The 15,279-nt window shown below is 47.5% G+C and overlaps 2 protein-coding genes across 5 annotated transcripts in view; one reads left to right on the forward strand and one right to left on the reverse strand.

Moving 5' to 3' along the window:
- Positions 1 to 4,874, forward strand: part of Sgf29 (SAGA complex associated factor 29) — a 56,304-nt gene extending 51,430 nt beyond the window's left edge. Inside the window, exons 5-10 of the mRNA XM_038315258.1 lie at positions 2,728 to 2,792; positions 3,529 to 3,658; positions 3,726 to 3,872; positions 4,003 to 4,038; positions 4,120 to 4,282; positions 4,529 to 4,874. Of these exons, the coding sequence (XP_038171186.1) occupies positions 2,728 to 2,792; positions 3,529 to 3,658; positions 3,726 to 3,872; positions 4,003 to 4,038; positions 4,120 to 4,282; positions 4,529 to 4,645 (658 nt within the window). The 3' untranslated portion in view covers positions 4,646 to 4,874. The remainder of the gene's footprint in view (positions 1 to 2,727; positions 2,793 to 3,528; positions 3,659 to 3,725; positions 3,873 to 4,002; positions 4,039 to 4,119; positions 4,283 to 4,528) is intronic.
- Positions 4,814 to 15,279, reverse strand: part of LOC119803804 (sulfotransferase 1A1) — a 34,801-nt gene continuing 24,335 nt past the window's right edge. Inside the window, exons 1-9 of one of the 4 annotated variants that reach the window (XM_038315235.1) lie at positions 8,735 to 8,934; positions 7,702 to 7,859; positions 7,495 to 7,620; positions 7,315 to 7,412; positions 6,493 to 6,619; positions 6,270 to 6,364; positions 5,601 to 5,781; positions 5,085 to 5,193; positions 4,814 to 4,986 (exon numbers count right to left, since the gene is read on the reverse strand). In XM_038315235.1, the coding sequence (XP_038171163.1) occupies positions 4,965 to 4,986; positions 5,085 to 5,193; positions 5,601 to 5,781; positions 6,270 to 6,364; positions 6,493 to 6,619; positions 7,315 to 7,412; positions 7,495 to 7,620; positions 7,702 to 7,849 (906 nt within the window). In that variant the 5' untranslated portion in view covers positions 7,850 to 7,859; positions 8,735 to 8,934 and the 3' untranslated portion in view covers positions 4,814 to 4,964. Of the gene's footprint in view, positions 4,987 to 5,080; positions 5,194 to 5,600; positions 5,782 to 6,269; positions 6,365 to 6,492; positions 6,620 to 7,314; positions 7,413 to 7,494; positions 7,621 to 7,701; positions 7,860 to 8,208; positions 8,232 to 8,734; positions 8,944 to 15,279 lie in introns of those variants that run through there. The other 3 variants (XM_038315246.1, XM_038315241.1, XM_038315250.1) reach the window with 3 other exon arrangements.

Below are 15,279 nucleotides of genomic sequence, written 5' to 3' on the forward strand. Positions count from 1 at the left end.
GTCCTTTCACCTCTTGTCCATCTGTGACTTGACCTTTTGAAGGCTATAGGTTAGTTATTCTGTAGCATGACCCTCTTGTGGGTGTATTTAGTGCTTCTTGGCTTCTAGATTCAAGTTTGACACTTGAGGCATTGGTAACACAGTGGTAGCCTTCTATTGGAAGGCCCGAGATACTATGTCTCATTACTTGATGTGGTGTCTCCCAGGTTCTGTTTTCTTCTGTGTAATTAGCAAATGTCTTATGGGGAGATGCTTTGTGACTGTTTGAAAATCCCATTTCATGTCACCAATTAGTTTGAGTATCCTTTATGTTTTTTTTCCTGAAGCATTGGACTGGGTTCTTGGTGGGTTTTGTTGTTGCTGTTTCTTTTGATGTAGACTGCAGTTTGGGATGTAGGACATAGAACTGTGAGCTCCAAACAGGCCAGGCAGCAGTATCAGCCTTTCGCAGTATCTTTGGCCTCCTGACTGTCATTCTTTGTGTGCTTTCTGGGTGCCTCACTGTCTGAGTCCCAGCACTCCCAGGCTAAAGCGTTGCTACAGGATAAAGTGACCCACAGTGGAGTTGTTCCTGCTGATTGAGGTTGAAGCCTTCTCTGGGAGACTTGGAGAACCTATATAGTGCTATCCACTGCCGGCCTGCGTGCCAGCTTGGACCATCTGTAAATTGACTTCTGGAGGTTCAGGCTACAGGATTACACTGGAGTGGGGATGGCTTTAGTCTTACAGGAGCAAGTTCCTGTAACCTGGGACTATTTTGAGCTTGCCTGCTGTCTCTAGGGCTTCTGCTTCTCCTTCTGCTACCTGGAACAGCTCTGGAGCTTCACTACTGTGATAAATCTCCCAGAAGAAAGCTCTTAAGGACAGGAATGGTTTGCTTTAGCTTCCTGCTTTGAGAGGGTTGTCTGTCATGGAAGGAAAGGATGGCAGCAGGAGCGTGAGGCTGCTGGCTACACTGCATTGTGCTGAGGAAGCAGAGAGCTCAGGCCAGAGCACAGAAGGTCGGCCCCTCACCAGCCACTTCCTTTAGCAAGGCCCCACCTCCTAAAGGATCCACAACTCTGCAAAAATCCACGCCAACCAAGGACTACCTGCTCAAACATGAGCCTATTAGAGACGTGGCATGCTCAAATTTGAACTTCCATTCCTGTCACTTCAGGACTGGGTCAGAACTTTGGTGGGGCTTCTACAGAGTTGGACAAGGCCGTATCAGTAACCTCTCAGAGCACCTGCTTTCTCAAGGGGTTGTCCTGACACTTTCTGCTACATTGCTCCTTATGTTTTTAGTTGAAAAACAGAGTCGAGGCTATCACTCAGTGGTAGGGCAGTTGCCTAGCTTTCCAGTGGCCCTTGGTTCCATCCTTAGCACTGAAAAAGTTCACAATCATTGGTTAGTTAACTTTCTGAGCCCTGTCATTGGTGAATCCCACTGTGAGTATCACACAGCATTGTCACCCACTTAGAGGCATTGACATTCACTGTGGCTCTTACACAATAAAGACATCCATGAACATGAAATGTATAATGTAACTGCCAGTGTCACATGTATTTTGTCAAAAGTATGATTTAGTAAATTTTTATTTGTTTTGTTTTGGTTTTTTGAGACAGGGTTTCTCTGTGTAGCCTTTACTGTTCTTGAACTCTGTAGACCAGGCTGACCTCGAACTTGAGATCCATCTCCTTCTGCCTTCCAAGTGCTGGGATTAAAGGTGTGCACCACCACTATCCAGCTAAATTTTATTTGTTTGTGTTTTTTGTATTTATGTATGAGTGTTCTATCTGCATATACACCTGTATGCCAGAAGAGGGCATCAGATCCCATTGTAGGTGGTTATGAGCCACCATGTGGGTGCTGGGAACTGAACTCGGGATCTCTAGAAGAGCAGCTAGAAGTGCTCTTAACCACTAAGTCATCTCTCCAACCTCAGTAAATTTCTAAATCAGTGGCGTAGTCATTACTATAATCAAGTGTGATTGAGTGTAAATGATTGTATATGCCCTGCTTGTATGTGACTGTCAGTGCAGAGAATGTAATATGTTGCACTATGACATTAGGCTGGCAGTGGTGCCAAGAGGCAGTAATTATAATCCTGTGGGGCCACTGTCATAGGATTGGGACATATACAGACATGTTGACTCAGACTTCTGGGGTAGTTTCTATTTCTATTTAGGGTCTGTAGTTTATCTTAGTTTTTGTTTTTTTTATTAGTATTTTGTGTGTACATGTGGTATGTATATGCTATGTAGTATGTACATATATCGCATGTGAGTGGGCATGCACGTGGGTGAAAGTGCATGTGTAGGCTACTCGTTGATATTGGACGTCTTCCTTGATTATTGCCCACCTTAGTTTTTGAGACAGGGTCCCTCAGTAACCCAGCACTGGGATTGCAGGCGCCATGTCTGGCTCTCAGATGGGTACTGGGAATCTAACTCAGACCCTAAGTTTGTATAATAGGTCCTTAATTCACTGGGCCATCTCCTTTTGTGTTTGAAGCAAGGTCTCATTCTAGCCCCGGCAGACCTGGAGCTCATTGTGTGGCTAAGACAGCATCAAACTCACTACAGGATTACTGCAGCCTCCTATGTGCTAAGATTACAGGTGTCAGCCACCACACCCAACAGCATCTGGAGTTTTCAGCATAGACTTGGTCCGGGGAGCCCAAATTGTCAAGAAGCCTATGCTGAGTGCTTCACCCAGCACCCTTTTCTCCCTTCCCTGCCTAGCATCCTCCGCAAGGCGCTGGATAAGATAGCTGAGATCAAGTCTCTGTTGGAAGAGAGGCGGATTGGTGAGTGGGAGAAAATGCAGGGCATTTCTTAACCAGGCAAGGTGGGGGGTTGAGGGAAAGCAGTTATGGTCCTGGCAGGTGGGGAGCATGGGACATAAGTTGGTGGAGTCACCCGACAGCTGTCTGAGACAGACTCAGAGGCAGAGAGTTTACCAGACCCAGGTAATTGTGCCCCACCCTTCACACTGCCCTTGCTCACTTTAGCCGGGGCTGGTCACCTCTCTCCTTTCTACCACTGCTCCCTCTGTGGCATGCTTTGGTGGACGCATTTGAAGCTGGCTTAGCCCCGGCCTTATAGGTCTCCTTGGGTGCCATTGCCTTGGTTTCTTGACTTCTGTCTTGCCCCAGGTGCAACTCTTTTACCCCTTAGTGTGATCATGGTACCATTTTTGTCTGTTTTCAGTTGAAGAGTGTGATGAGCCATGGCTGATGAGACCAAGAATTCACACTAGATAATTTGTGCAGCGTTTGCTGAAATTGCAAATTTTCATTGACCTAGCACGTTTACATATCCAGTGCCCTGGTCAGGAAACAGAATATAGCCTGCATCCTAGGAACCTCCTTTTTAGTTCCTCTCCATGACGGTAGCCACTGTCCTGACAGCTCACCCGTCTGAGAGTTAGGCCTGTCCATTCCCAACCTTAGCTGTTAAGAAGGGGCGTGGATGGTTTGGGGATCCTGGTATAAAGTACTCTAGCTCAGAGCAGTTGCTCAGGGCTTCCCTTGCTTCCCACAGCGGCCAAGATCGCAGGTCTCTACAATGACTCGGAGCCCCCACGGAAGACCATGCGCAGGGGTGTCCTGATGACATTGCTGCAGCAGTCGGCCATGACCCTGCCCCTCTGGATCGGGAAGCCTGGTGACAAGTGAGGGCGGGAACTGGCCAGAGAGGGCTGGTGCCAGGGGGCCAGACTAATAGGCTTTCTCTCACAGGCCCCCACCCCTCTGTGGAGCCATTCCAGCCTCAGGGGACTATGTGGCCAAACCTGGAGACAAGGTGGCTGCTAGAGTGAAGGCTGTGGACGGGGACGAGCAGTGGATCCTGGCTGAAGTAGTCAGTTACAGCCATGCTACCAACAAGTGAGTGTGTGCCTGGCCACATGCTCACCACGCCAGCTTCTGCAGCCCCTCTCCATCCTCTCTGCTGCTTCCTCCTGGATGCAGACTATGTCCTTTGTTCCAGCACTGTTTCCCTTTGGTTTGCCCACAGGTATGAGGTAGACGACATTGATGAAGAAGGCAAAGAGTGAGTGTCCAGGTGGGGAGCAGTGGAGTCACCAGGCTTCTGGGAGAGGCCACCCTGGTCACGGCCTGTATTTTTCCCCAGGAGACACACCCTGAGTCGGCGGCGCATCATCCCACTGCCCCAGTGGAAAGCTAACCCTGAGACAGACCCTGAGGCCTTGTTTCAGAAGGAGCAGCTGGTGCTGGCCCTATATCCCCAGACCACCTGCTTCTACCGTGCCCTGATCCACACCCCCCCACAACGGGTAAGGAGCCACCGTGGAAGGCCTTTGACACCAGAACCTTAAGGGTTGGTCCCCATCTTTCTTCAGGATGCCTGTTTGCTACCTTGTAGCCCTTCATCTCCTGAACATAGGCTTTCCTGGTAGCACCAGGAAGAGAGTAGAGAGGAAGGTGGGAGAGGCGGGGAGATGCAGCTGGGGCTCTGGGCAAGGAGAGGCTGCCCTGGCCTAGAAGCATCTTGACCAGCCCTTCCTATGTGTGCCCTACAGCCTCAGGATGACTACTCAGTCCTGTTTGAAGACACCTCCTATGCAGATGGCTACTCCCCTCCTCTCAATGTGGCCCAGAGGTACGTGGTGGCTTGTAAGGAGCCCAAGAAAAAGTGAAGCTGGCTGGCAGGCTTGAGTCTCATGGGAAAAGGCAACAAAGGAGTTCCTGTAATCAAATAAACAGTCTTCCTCTCACCGTGTCTCCTGGGCCTCACTGCCTCAGACCCTCTTGCCCTCCTCTCTCAGACACATGGGATTGATGGCCGCAGGAGGGAGAAGGCCCAGTCAGCTCCCAGCGGCATTTATTCTTTCAGGTAAAATACAGTTTTTGTCTTCTTCTCTTGCATGTTTGGGTTCCTTTTCAGTGCGCGGATGGATTACTTTACTGACACATGTTGATAAAACCCTCTTCATTCATATACATCCCCAGTCCTAGTCATTCTGTTAGCTCAGATTTCCTGTAGGCATAGAACGTGGATGCATCATATTTCATTCTTGAGGTTATAATGGGTTATGTCAGCTTACCCTCATTCCCAGCATAGCCATATCCACTTACAGATTGCAACGGAATTTGAGATTGCAGCCTCTCATCATCTTAGCATAGTGGGCATCAAAGCGCTCATTTTGAGCTACAGTGAAGGTGTTTTTCCAGTCCCCAGTGGTACCTGAAGAGGGAGAGAAGAAGAGAGACTGTAGAGTCACAGCCATAGACCCATGGGACTGCAGGTTTTTTGTTTTGTTTTTTTTTGTTTTTGTTTTGTTTTTTTTTGTTTTTTTTTTTTTAAGCAGTCTCATGTGTCCCAGGCTTTATTTATTATTTAAGAACAATAATGATGAGTGAGTGACAGGCTCACGATCAAAACAGCATCACTGAACTTCATCTTCCCCACCCTTTTTGTGCTTGCGACCCGAGGTGACAGCCCTGCCTGGGGATGAGGTGAGCTGAGGCAAGGGGGAGAGAGGTAGTAGATAGAACCTGGAGCCACCACAGCTTTGGGACTGCAGGTTTTATTGGCTGCATCTGACCTCCCTTCCCCAAATCCTCCAAATGCCCATCCAGGCGACTGCCTACCTTTCCTCATGAAGGGAGAAACATCATGGTCCATGACTGCAGAGGGGAGAGTGGTGTAGTTAGTCATGGGGTTCTCCTTCATTTTCTTGAAGGATGTGTGGTGAACAATGAGATCCACGGTCTCCTCAGGCAAAGAGCGCCCCAAAAACTCCAGGACCTTTTTGATCTCCCTTTTTGGATTCTGAAGCATAGAGATGATCTCTGGGTGTTCGTTGGGATAAGGTTGGGAGAGCACCCACAGGGAGAGGGCCACTTCTACCAAGGAATTCTCAGACTTGACCCCTTGACTGTGAGCCTCTTGCCCTGATGCAGAGTAGGCAGCTTCCTATCCTGCCATCTTGGCATGATCTCTGTGGGTTCACTCTGGGAGCAGATGGGGACAGACTTTGATCTCTGGTGTCCAGACTTGGCACATTGGAGCAGGGAGAAGTAAGAGCAGCAAACCACCAGATCTATAATAGCATGTGACTAACACCTGCTCCAAGGTAAGGGCTGTGCACAGCGCCCTCTGGTGAGCTGTGCTGAGGGCCTAGCCAGGAAGTAGGATGGAAGGGGCTGATCTGGGGTGAGGCTGGGCTCAGGCTGGGGCTGGGGCTGGGGCCAGGACAGGGCCAGGTGAGTGAGGTTCCTGCCTGTGACACAGAAGGAAGTGGCAGCAGGCAGTCTCACCTCCTTCAGGTCTTCATAGAAGAGATAGAGAACAGGGTGAGAGCGTGTCAGCTCCCACCACTCCTTCACGTGCTGGTACCACGACCCATAGGAAACTGGGGAAGGGAATGGGGCACAGACACACCTGTCAGCTCCAGCTGTGCCCTCAGCTCCAGCTGTGCCCTCAGCTCCAGCTGTGCCCTCCTCAGCTCCAGCCCCCTCCATGCTATAGACTCAGATTCACCTTTCCCCTCCATGAAATTCTCCAGGAAGCTGTCCCAGGTGCCTGGATCAGGGTGCACCTTGGCCATGTTGTAGAAGTTATAATAGGAGACCGCCACGTCCTTCGCATTTCTGGCAATGTAGATCACCTGCAGGGGCAGACAGTCCCTAGTTCTGGCTCCTCCTTCTGCTTTCCTATCACTCTGCACAGGACCCAGAGAGGTGCTGTGCTTTCTAAGACTTGGGAACTCTCAGCATTTCTTTTGGGGATGGCAGAAAAGAAAATAGGACTAGAAGCTAACTTGTTGAGATATGGTAGGGGTACCATTGACCTAAGATTACACCTTTGATGCCGAAGTCCTGCCTATTCTATGAACTATATTTTATCTGACTCCTTTATTGTCAGCACATCCACATAGTAGGTTAGAGTTCCACCAGCCCCTTCATCTATGTCCTGTGTGTAGCTGGACTTTGCATCTCTAGTTTATACTAAAGAAGTCCATTTTTCTTGTTATCTGAGCCCTGCCAGGGTGACAGCCAGAGATCCTCCATACAAGATGAAACAGGGCTTAAGTAGTCCCACGAGTTCCAGCAGAGCAAACCAAAGCTAGAATGACCCCAGGGGCCCCTTGTGTCCTCTCACCTTACCTCCCTTCCCTCCTACAGTCTGTCCCTCCCTTCCTTTCTTTTTCCCCGTGTTTTTGAAAGAGGGTCAGATGTAGCTCAGACTGGTCTTGAACTTGCTATGTAGCAAACACTGGCCCAAAACTCATGGTCCTTCTGCCTCTACTTCCCAAATGCTGAAATGTATTACCATAACTGGGGTTTTATTGTTTGTTTTTACCTTGATCTTCTGATCCAGCAGACTCCGAGGGAGCAAGGACAGGGGCAGATGTGTCTTAAGGAGCCGCGGGGCTGGTGTCTCTTTCAAAGATTCAAGACCTACAGTTGAGCAGAGAAGTTTGTTAAGCTGGGGCTTGGTCCTACCTCTCTCCACTTGTGTCTAACACCCTGATGCTCATACCTGAGGGAACTCCCGGGCATCCGAACTCAAGGAAGGGCACCCGGGCATAGATAGGGGCCCGGAGACACTTTTCTAGCTTGCCTCCCTGGTAGATCATATCCAGGATCTCACTCATCCAGGTAGTACCTGGAAAGAAGGGAATACAGAATCTGGACCTGCTTGCCAAAATGAGGTCTGTAGGACATTGGGGGACCCCCTGCTGCTTACCAGACTTTGGGTATGTGCTGATAAGCAAGTCATCAGACCAGGGAGTGAAGTTCTGCAATGGCCCAAGCGCCTCCGCAAAATATTTGATGAGTGGGATACCCTTCACATGTACCAGTGGTGGACGGGAGATATCCTCAATCAACTCCATGTTGCATCAACTGCATTGATAACAGTAAAACTCACTTTTTTCTAACAAGTTCACAATACTGCAGATTCATGCTTTAAGATTGGGATCCTGGACGGGCGGTGGTGGCGCACGCCTTTAATCCCAGCACTCGGGAGGCAGAGGCAGGCGGATCTCTGTGAGTTTGAGGCCAGCCTGGTCTACAGAGTGAGTTCCAGGACAGGTTCCAAAACTTCCCAAAGAAACCCTGTCTCGAAAAAGAAAAAAATAAGATTGAGCTCCTGAGGCTCCGAGCTCAGCTCACCGAGGTGGCAGGGAGACCTGGGGTCACAGGCGAGTGTAAGTCCAGAGAAAGTCACGCCTATGGCTGTGTCACTGCTCACCTGCAAACCTTCCGTGTCCCTGGGTCTCAAGCATAGTCCAGACTTTAGAGCACTCTGAGGTAGAACCAAAATAGTGTTTGGCATTTTTGGATAGATACCAGCATGTACTAAGGACACTTGGGGAACCAGCCCTGTGTCTCTTACACTTCCTGGTGCAGCTGGATGGTCAGCCCATGCGCATGGTGCCTCTCCCCGCTTTTCCTCCTTCAGAAACGCCCCAAACCATCTAAACCTGATACTCTATTTTGCTCTGAGACAAGAATAACCAGTTTAGCTACTAAGCTTTTGCAGGCTGGGGAGAGATTTTCTATTTAAAAGGATTCTAAAACCAGCCAGGGAAGAGAGGGGAAACTCAGACAAGCTACAGTTGCCCTTCTGAGGTGGGGTATGCCTGGGGAATGTAGAGCAGTTAGAGGCCCAGGCAGGGGTCAAATAGACTAATGAAGACGGAGCAGCTAGTTGGCCCTTGAATATTGGAACCTGTAGCTGGGCAGGACTATGGGGGCCACCCCACCCTGCCACTTACCTGGTTCTGAGCTCTGAGCCTCACAGCCCCGGTACACTGTGGTCGGGATCTCTGTGTGGGTGTTGCAATGTGTGGAATGCAGAATTGGTCTTTGAGCTGAATATTTTGTAGGACCCAAGTGGGAGGAAGTGGAAGCAGTGCTAGGACTGGCTGTCCTCCCAAAAAACGGGGGTGGAGGGGGTGGAGATAGGGCGGAACCCTGTAACCCCCACTATGGACTGTGGTTTTAGCCTAGAGAAACAAGAGAGGAAAAAAACAAACCAGAAGCTTGAAAGGAAAGTTAGTGTTATTTTTGCATTGTTTCTGGCTCCTTCCTCACTTTAAACTTCAGGGTAGATCAAGAGACAATTGGCACAGTCTAACAAAAAGAGGGAGGTGGCCAGATGACGGCAAAGCTATTTCACATTCCTGCTGGCTCCAAGCCAATCTTGAGGACATATTCAGTTCATATCCGAGCAACCACAGCAATACCGTAGTTGTAGGTGTGCTCTGGGAAAATCCAGTATGATTAGAGGGAGCAGGGTCAGTGACCTGGAGGTGCAGCAAAGTAGGGAAGGCTGTTGAGAGGAAAGACCTGGAGTCTAAAGGCCCTGCACGGTGCCCTGTCTCATGACTGCTGAGCTACCTTACCCAGTACTTACTACTCATGGCTAGTGAGAACAGTCCCAAGAAGGGTTTTTATTTTTTATCCTCGAATTTGCAAACAGCTCTGCAGACAGGAAAAGGCTGCTGCTGGGAGAGTTATAAGGTCCCAGGAAGGGGAAGAACCCCACCCTCTTGATCTTTGTCTTCTGTTGGGATGAAGATGCAGCAGCAAGCTGCACTGGAGCTGCAGAGGCTCTCTGCATCACCGATGTGCATCTGCTGACCCTTGCAGAGTTGTAGTCTCAGAGGAGAGCTGTGGCAAGGCAGGCGACAGGACCCTCCAGGAACGACTTAATTTCCATTTCTTGCTGGGCAGTGGTGTCGCAGGCCTTTAATTGGGAGGCAGAAGCAGGTGGATCTCTGTAGTTTCGAGGCCAGCCTGGTCTACAGAGTGAGTTACAGGACAGACTCAAAAAGCTACAGAGAGGGCCGGGCGGTGGTGGCGCACGCCTTTAATCCCAGCACTCAGGAGGCAGAGGCAGGCGGATCTCTGTGAGTTCGAGGCCAGCCTGGTCTACAAGAGCTAGTTCCAGGACAGGCTCTAAAAAAGCTGCAGAGAAACCCTGTCTCGAAAAACCAAAAAAAAAAAAAAAAAAAAAAAAGCTACAGAGAATCGGGTCGTGGTGGCACACGCCTTTAATCCCAGCATGCGGGAGGCAGAGGCAGGTGAATCCCTGTGAGTTTGAGGCCAACCTTGTCTATAAGAGCTAGCTCCAGGACAGCTAGGACTGTTACCCAGGGAAACCCTTTCTCGAAAAACAAAAAACAAAACAAACAAAAAAGCTATAGAGAAATACTATTTTGAAAAACAAAGAAGCTCCATTTCTCTAGGGGAAAGTATCAACTGATGACATTGGTGGCATGTCTGCTCCAGGTGTGAATGCGGGGAAGGTTTTGATTGTAGATGTGCGACAGACTCAAGTCATGATTTCTTCAACTTTGATATTGTGATCACTTACAGGACTTTAGAGATAGGGCCATAAGCATAGGGGTACATTTTCCTAAAAGGGATAAGACACATAACCTCTACCCACGGCCTTAAACATTTCATGAAAAGGAGTCAGCCTTGGCCCTGAGCAGGAGGCTGTGGGGCAGCGTGCTTGTGTGGATGGGTGGCTGGGCTGTGTAGCCTTGTTGTTGCAAATTTTGCAAGGCTGTCAGCCACAGTTGTAAGGGGCAGGTGTACCCCAATAGGATTTCAAACACTGAACAGAGAATCAGGGGTTAATTGCTATGGCTGGAGAGGTTAACAATTTCCCCGCCCCCATGATGTATATCACCCTGCCCCTTCCCATGCTGGTGGCTGAGTTCCCTCCACCTGCCCTGGGGGCTGTGTGTCTCAACTTCTGGTCAAACCTGACCAAGGTTTGGCTCCACGGGTCAAGAACTCTGGCTATAGGTGTTGCTTCATTGGCCATGTTGTGACATTATAGCCAGACTTTCCTCCACCAGAGCTGCTTTGATCATTCAGATCCAATGTGTTATAAATGTCTGTCATCATTTATAGGGGCTGGTTACAAATTATTATTGGTTAATGCATAAAAAAAAACTACTGTTGGTGTCAAATGTTTCACACTGATAACAAGATTTTATGTGATGTAAATTTTAAAGTTTTTTGTTATACTATGTGCATGTTTCTGTTCTTGTTTAAAATATTGTAGCCATATAGTATATCATACATCACTGAGGAAAACCACAAGAAAGCCTTCAGTAAGAGTTTTTATATTGTCTAAAAAAGTTATAAAAGGTCAAAGCATTAAAAATATTAACTAATGGTTTTAAAATGTATTTCTTTGGCCGGGCAGTGATGGCACACGCCTTTAATCCTAGCGCTAGGGAGGCAGAGGCAGGCGGATCTCTGTGAGTTTGAAGCCAGCCTGGTCTATAAGACCTAGTTCCAGGACAGGCTCCAAAAGCTACAGAGAAACCCTGTCTTGAAAAAAACAACAACAACAAAATGTATTTCTTTGTTCAAGGTCTATTAAGGCTTAAAAATGTATGTTTAGCCTCCTTGTCTTTGCTAACTTTGTTGGGTTTAAGCTATTTAGATAAACTGAGTCATAAATTATTGTATTGATACTAAGAGGTTTGGACCTTCTCTTCTGGGGAAAGAATGTTGTTTCTGTGTCAATCACTCTGGGGTAATTAGAGATTCAATGTTAATAATGGAGAACAGAACACTCACTGGGAAGCTGGATGAAAACTTGTTCAGCTGGTCTCCCTGTCAACAACCTTACTTCTAGCTCTAACAGGCCCCTAATAACCTTGCTTCCTCTTATCAACAGACTGATGGCTTTTGTTCAAGAACGGGTCAATACTGTTTGACTGATGGTATTAAGGTCCCAGTATCACCCCCTTTGAGCTCCTGGACAGACATGACCCATGATTGAGTCCTGTCACCAGTAGTTGTTCTGGGGGAAAATGTAGGGCCCAGGGCAATTTTCCCAGGTCAACTTGGTACACACCTGCGAAGATGGGTTCTGTAGATCAGCAGGAAGGTAGACCTGAATCTCAGTTTGCCCTAGGGCAATGCTAGCTCTTAGACTCCCTCCTGTTCCCATTCACCCTAGGACCTGTTCCTTGCTGTTGCAGGAGACAGCATTAACAGCTAGATATAAGCTTGGCCTGTGTTTACCCTCGGAATGACCAATTCAGTTTCTTTATTAGCTTTAATTCAGAATTATTACATAGTGTAGAGTTCTAGTCTTGTGAAGGCTCCTAACTTATAGACTGTTAAAAAATACAAAGCAGTCAGTCATCTTTAAAGTACTGATATAATCAGTTACAGAATCAAGCCTTATTTAGTTCCCTGTATATGTTTTCAAAGTCAAACTTAAAACAAGTAATGAAAAGCAAAGTTTGTCTAATCAAACATACCTCGGCAGCCCTCATACTTCAGAGATCTGCAGAATATGGCATTTAAAATAATGATTAAAAAGCTTGCCGGGCGGTGGTGGCACACGCCTTTAATCTTAGCACTCGGGAGGCAGACAGAGGTAGGCGGATCTCTCTGAGTTCGAGGCCAGCCTGATCTACAAGAGCTAGTTCCAGGACAGGCTCCAAAACTACAGAAAAGCCCTGTCTCAAAAAACAAAAACAAAAAATATAAATAAATAAATAAATAAATAAATAAATAGCTTATAATATTAGAGACTCTGAGATCCTAGCAGTAACCCAAGGTCTCCAAAGAAGATCATGGGACACCATGATGTCTCCACCTGGATTACGATGACTACTAGGCAAGATACCCCAGTGTAACACTTGCTGCCAGGACCCTGTCCAGACTGTGGACAGACAGCAGGACATTGGAAAATTGATTGTACCACTTTTTCCTAGACAAAATAAGGTCAGTGTTTTCCATAGGAAAAATATTCACCTTATGGGCCTGGCTAAGACTGTGAGACTCCTATTCTGGATACTTCTGCCTCCAGTGCTGTGGAGACCTGGGTGTGACTCTGCTTATGGACTCTGGTTCCTGCCATTTTTAATGGATTCAGAAACTATTTGGTCTGTACTCAGATATACTTTATTTATCCTTCTGAGATCTCTGATAGTATTAATTGCTAAAGCAGTTATAATGTCATTTTAACAGCAAAAGGTATCCAGATTCTTCCACAAAGCTATAGCCAACTTGTTAGCTCATTCTAAAGCCACCATACATGGTTCTCTGGACAGAAGAAAAATATACATGTTTCTAACCAAAATCTAGTTTTTGCTAGGACTCAAAGGTGTGAATCTATTCCTTTTGTTTACAGATACCTGTTATCTGCTCTTTTTCTAAATTTTAATTTCTGTTCCTAGCTTAAACTTATCTCAATAGGCTTCCACTTGGCAGACGCATCTAAGCATCAGCTGCTGACTACAACCTGCTCTGAACAGTGGCGAGCCCTAAACTTCCTAAAAGCTGATGTGGACCAGTCCAGCTGATATGAACACCCCCTGTCCCTTCCACAAAGTCTGACGAGTGCCCCATTGCCTAAATTTCCTCCCTTCCTTTGGCTAGCCTTTCAACCTACTTGGGCCCAGATAACAATGCCCCAATGTCAGCTTGAAGTAGTTGCGGAAAGGAACACATCATCCCACGCTCCCTGTAATGATTGTTCTGTCTCTTTAAGAGTCAAGCCATGCCCACTCCCTCCCCCATCCGCTGAGGCAGGCTGATCTTCAGCTTCTAGCCTGAGCTATCTCTCTTTTTCTGTCTTCCTCTCAAAGAGGCAGCTTCTCCCCTTCCCCTGCTTCTGTCTCTCCTCTCCTCTCTCTGCTCTTCTCCCCTTCTCCCTTCCTGCTCCATAACCCCTTGAATAAATATTCAACCTCACTTTGCATGTTGTGCCTGTTCACGTCTCTGTCTCTTGCCCGCCCGCTATGTGTCTTCCTGCCTGGGACCAGCTACTGCTCGGGGACCGGCAGCCATCTCTGCCTGGGATTGGCTGCTCTCAGGGCCCACTGCCTGCCGCCACATGGCCCACTAGCACCGCTTGGGGACCTACAGCATTTCTGCTGCCTACTGCTGCCAGGGATCCTGCAGCATTTTTAATTTTTCCATTACAGGATTACCTGCCAGGACACACTCAACAGGGCACCCCTAGACAAATGTCAGCCAATCGGGCCCTGAGCCTCAGAAATCCCTCACCCCCACCTCTACTACTATAAAAACCCAACTCTAACTGAGCTCGGGGTTCTCTGTTTATTCTAATACGTTGGACATGTGAAGAGACCGAGTTTGCAAACTTGCATAAAATAAAGGTTCTTTGCTTTTACATAAGAGATTCTGTCTCCTTGTTGATTTTTGGGGGACTTCGCAGATTTGGGCATAACGCTAACTCTGGCTTATATTTAGCTAGCTTTCTTTTGTGTGTATGGGTATTTGACCTGTGTGTGTGCTTGATACATGCAGAGGCCAGAAAAAGGAGTTGGATCTTCTGGAACAAGTTACAGATGGTTGTGAGCCACCACGTGGGTGCTGGGAATCAAACACAGCCTCTGGATTAGCAAGCAGTAGAGTCAGGCAAGGGAAGCATGCATTTAACACCAGCACTCAAGAAGAGGAGGTAGGTAGGATGACATAGTGAGACTCTTTGAGACAAGGTCTGTAGCTCTGGAACTCACTATGTAGACGAGGCTGCCCCCAAACTCACGGAGGTCTCTCTGCCTCTGCCTCTGCCTCTGCCTCTGCCTCTGCCTCTGCCTCTCTGCCTCAGTGCTGGTATTAAAGTTAAATAAATAAATTTGGTTTCTCAGAAACACCTCATTGGCAATGACACATACCCAGACTGAACGTGAAGGGATGGAAGTCAAGAGGCCAGTATGTATGAATACAGAAAATAGAACAGTTGTAATATATATGCACCAAATGTTGGGTTTTCCGGTTTTATAAATAGTAGTGGGTATAAACGGACAGATGGGTCCAGATACAAGAATAGTAGATGATTTCGATGCCCAATCTTACCAATAGGTATGGCATCCAGACTAAAAACAAGAAAATTCAGGGTTACATTTAAATGACATCTATACAAAATTCCCACCCAAAGCTATAGAATACATGTTCTCAGCCATCCATGGGATCTTCTCTAAAACTGGTCACATCTTAGTCCAAAAGCTAGCTTTCACAAATAACAAAATAATTAGAATAAATTTTTCTATCTCTCAAAGTCAGTCTTACTACATTGCGTGTGTGTGTGCATGCAGGCCAGCACGAGAGCACGTGCCATCAAACAAGAGGTCAGGACATCTTCCAGGGCTGAGTTCTCTTCCACCATGTGGGTCATGGGGTTGAGGTCAGATGGTTTGGCTTGGGGACAAGTGCATCCACCCAATAAGCCATCTCAGTGACCTGTTTTTTATTTGGTTAATTGGGGTTTTTGGTTTTTTGTATCTTATAAGATCAGACAAAAAAAAAG

The sequence above is a fragment of the Arvicola amphibius genome, chromosome 1 (assembly GCF_903992535.2).
Source record: "Arvicola amphibius chromosome 1, mArvAmp1.2, whole genome shotgun sequence".
NCBI lineage: Eukaryota > Metazoa > Chordata > Mammalia > Rodentia > Cricetidae > Arvicola > Arvicola amphibius.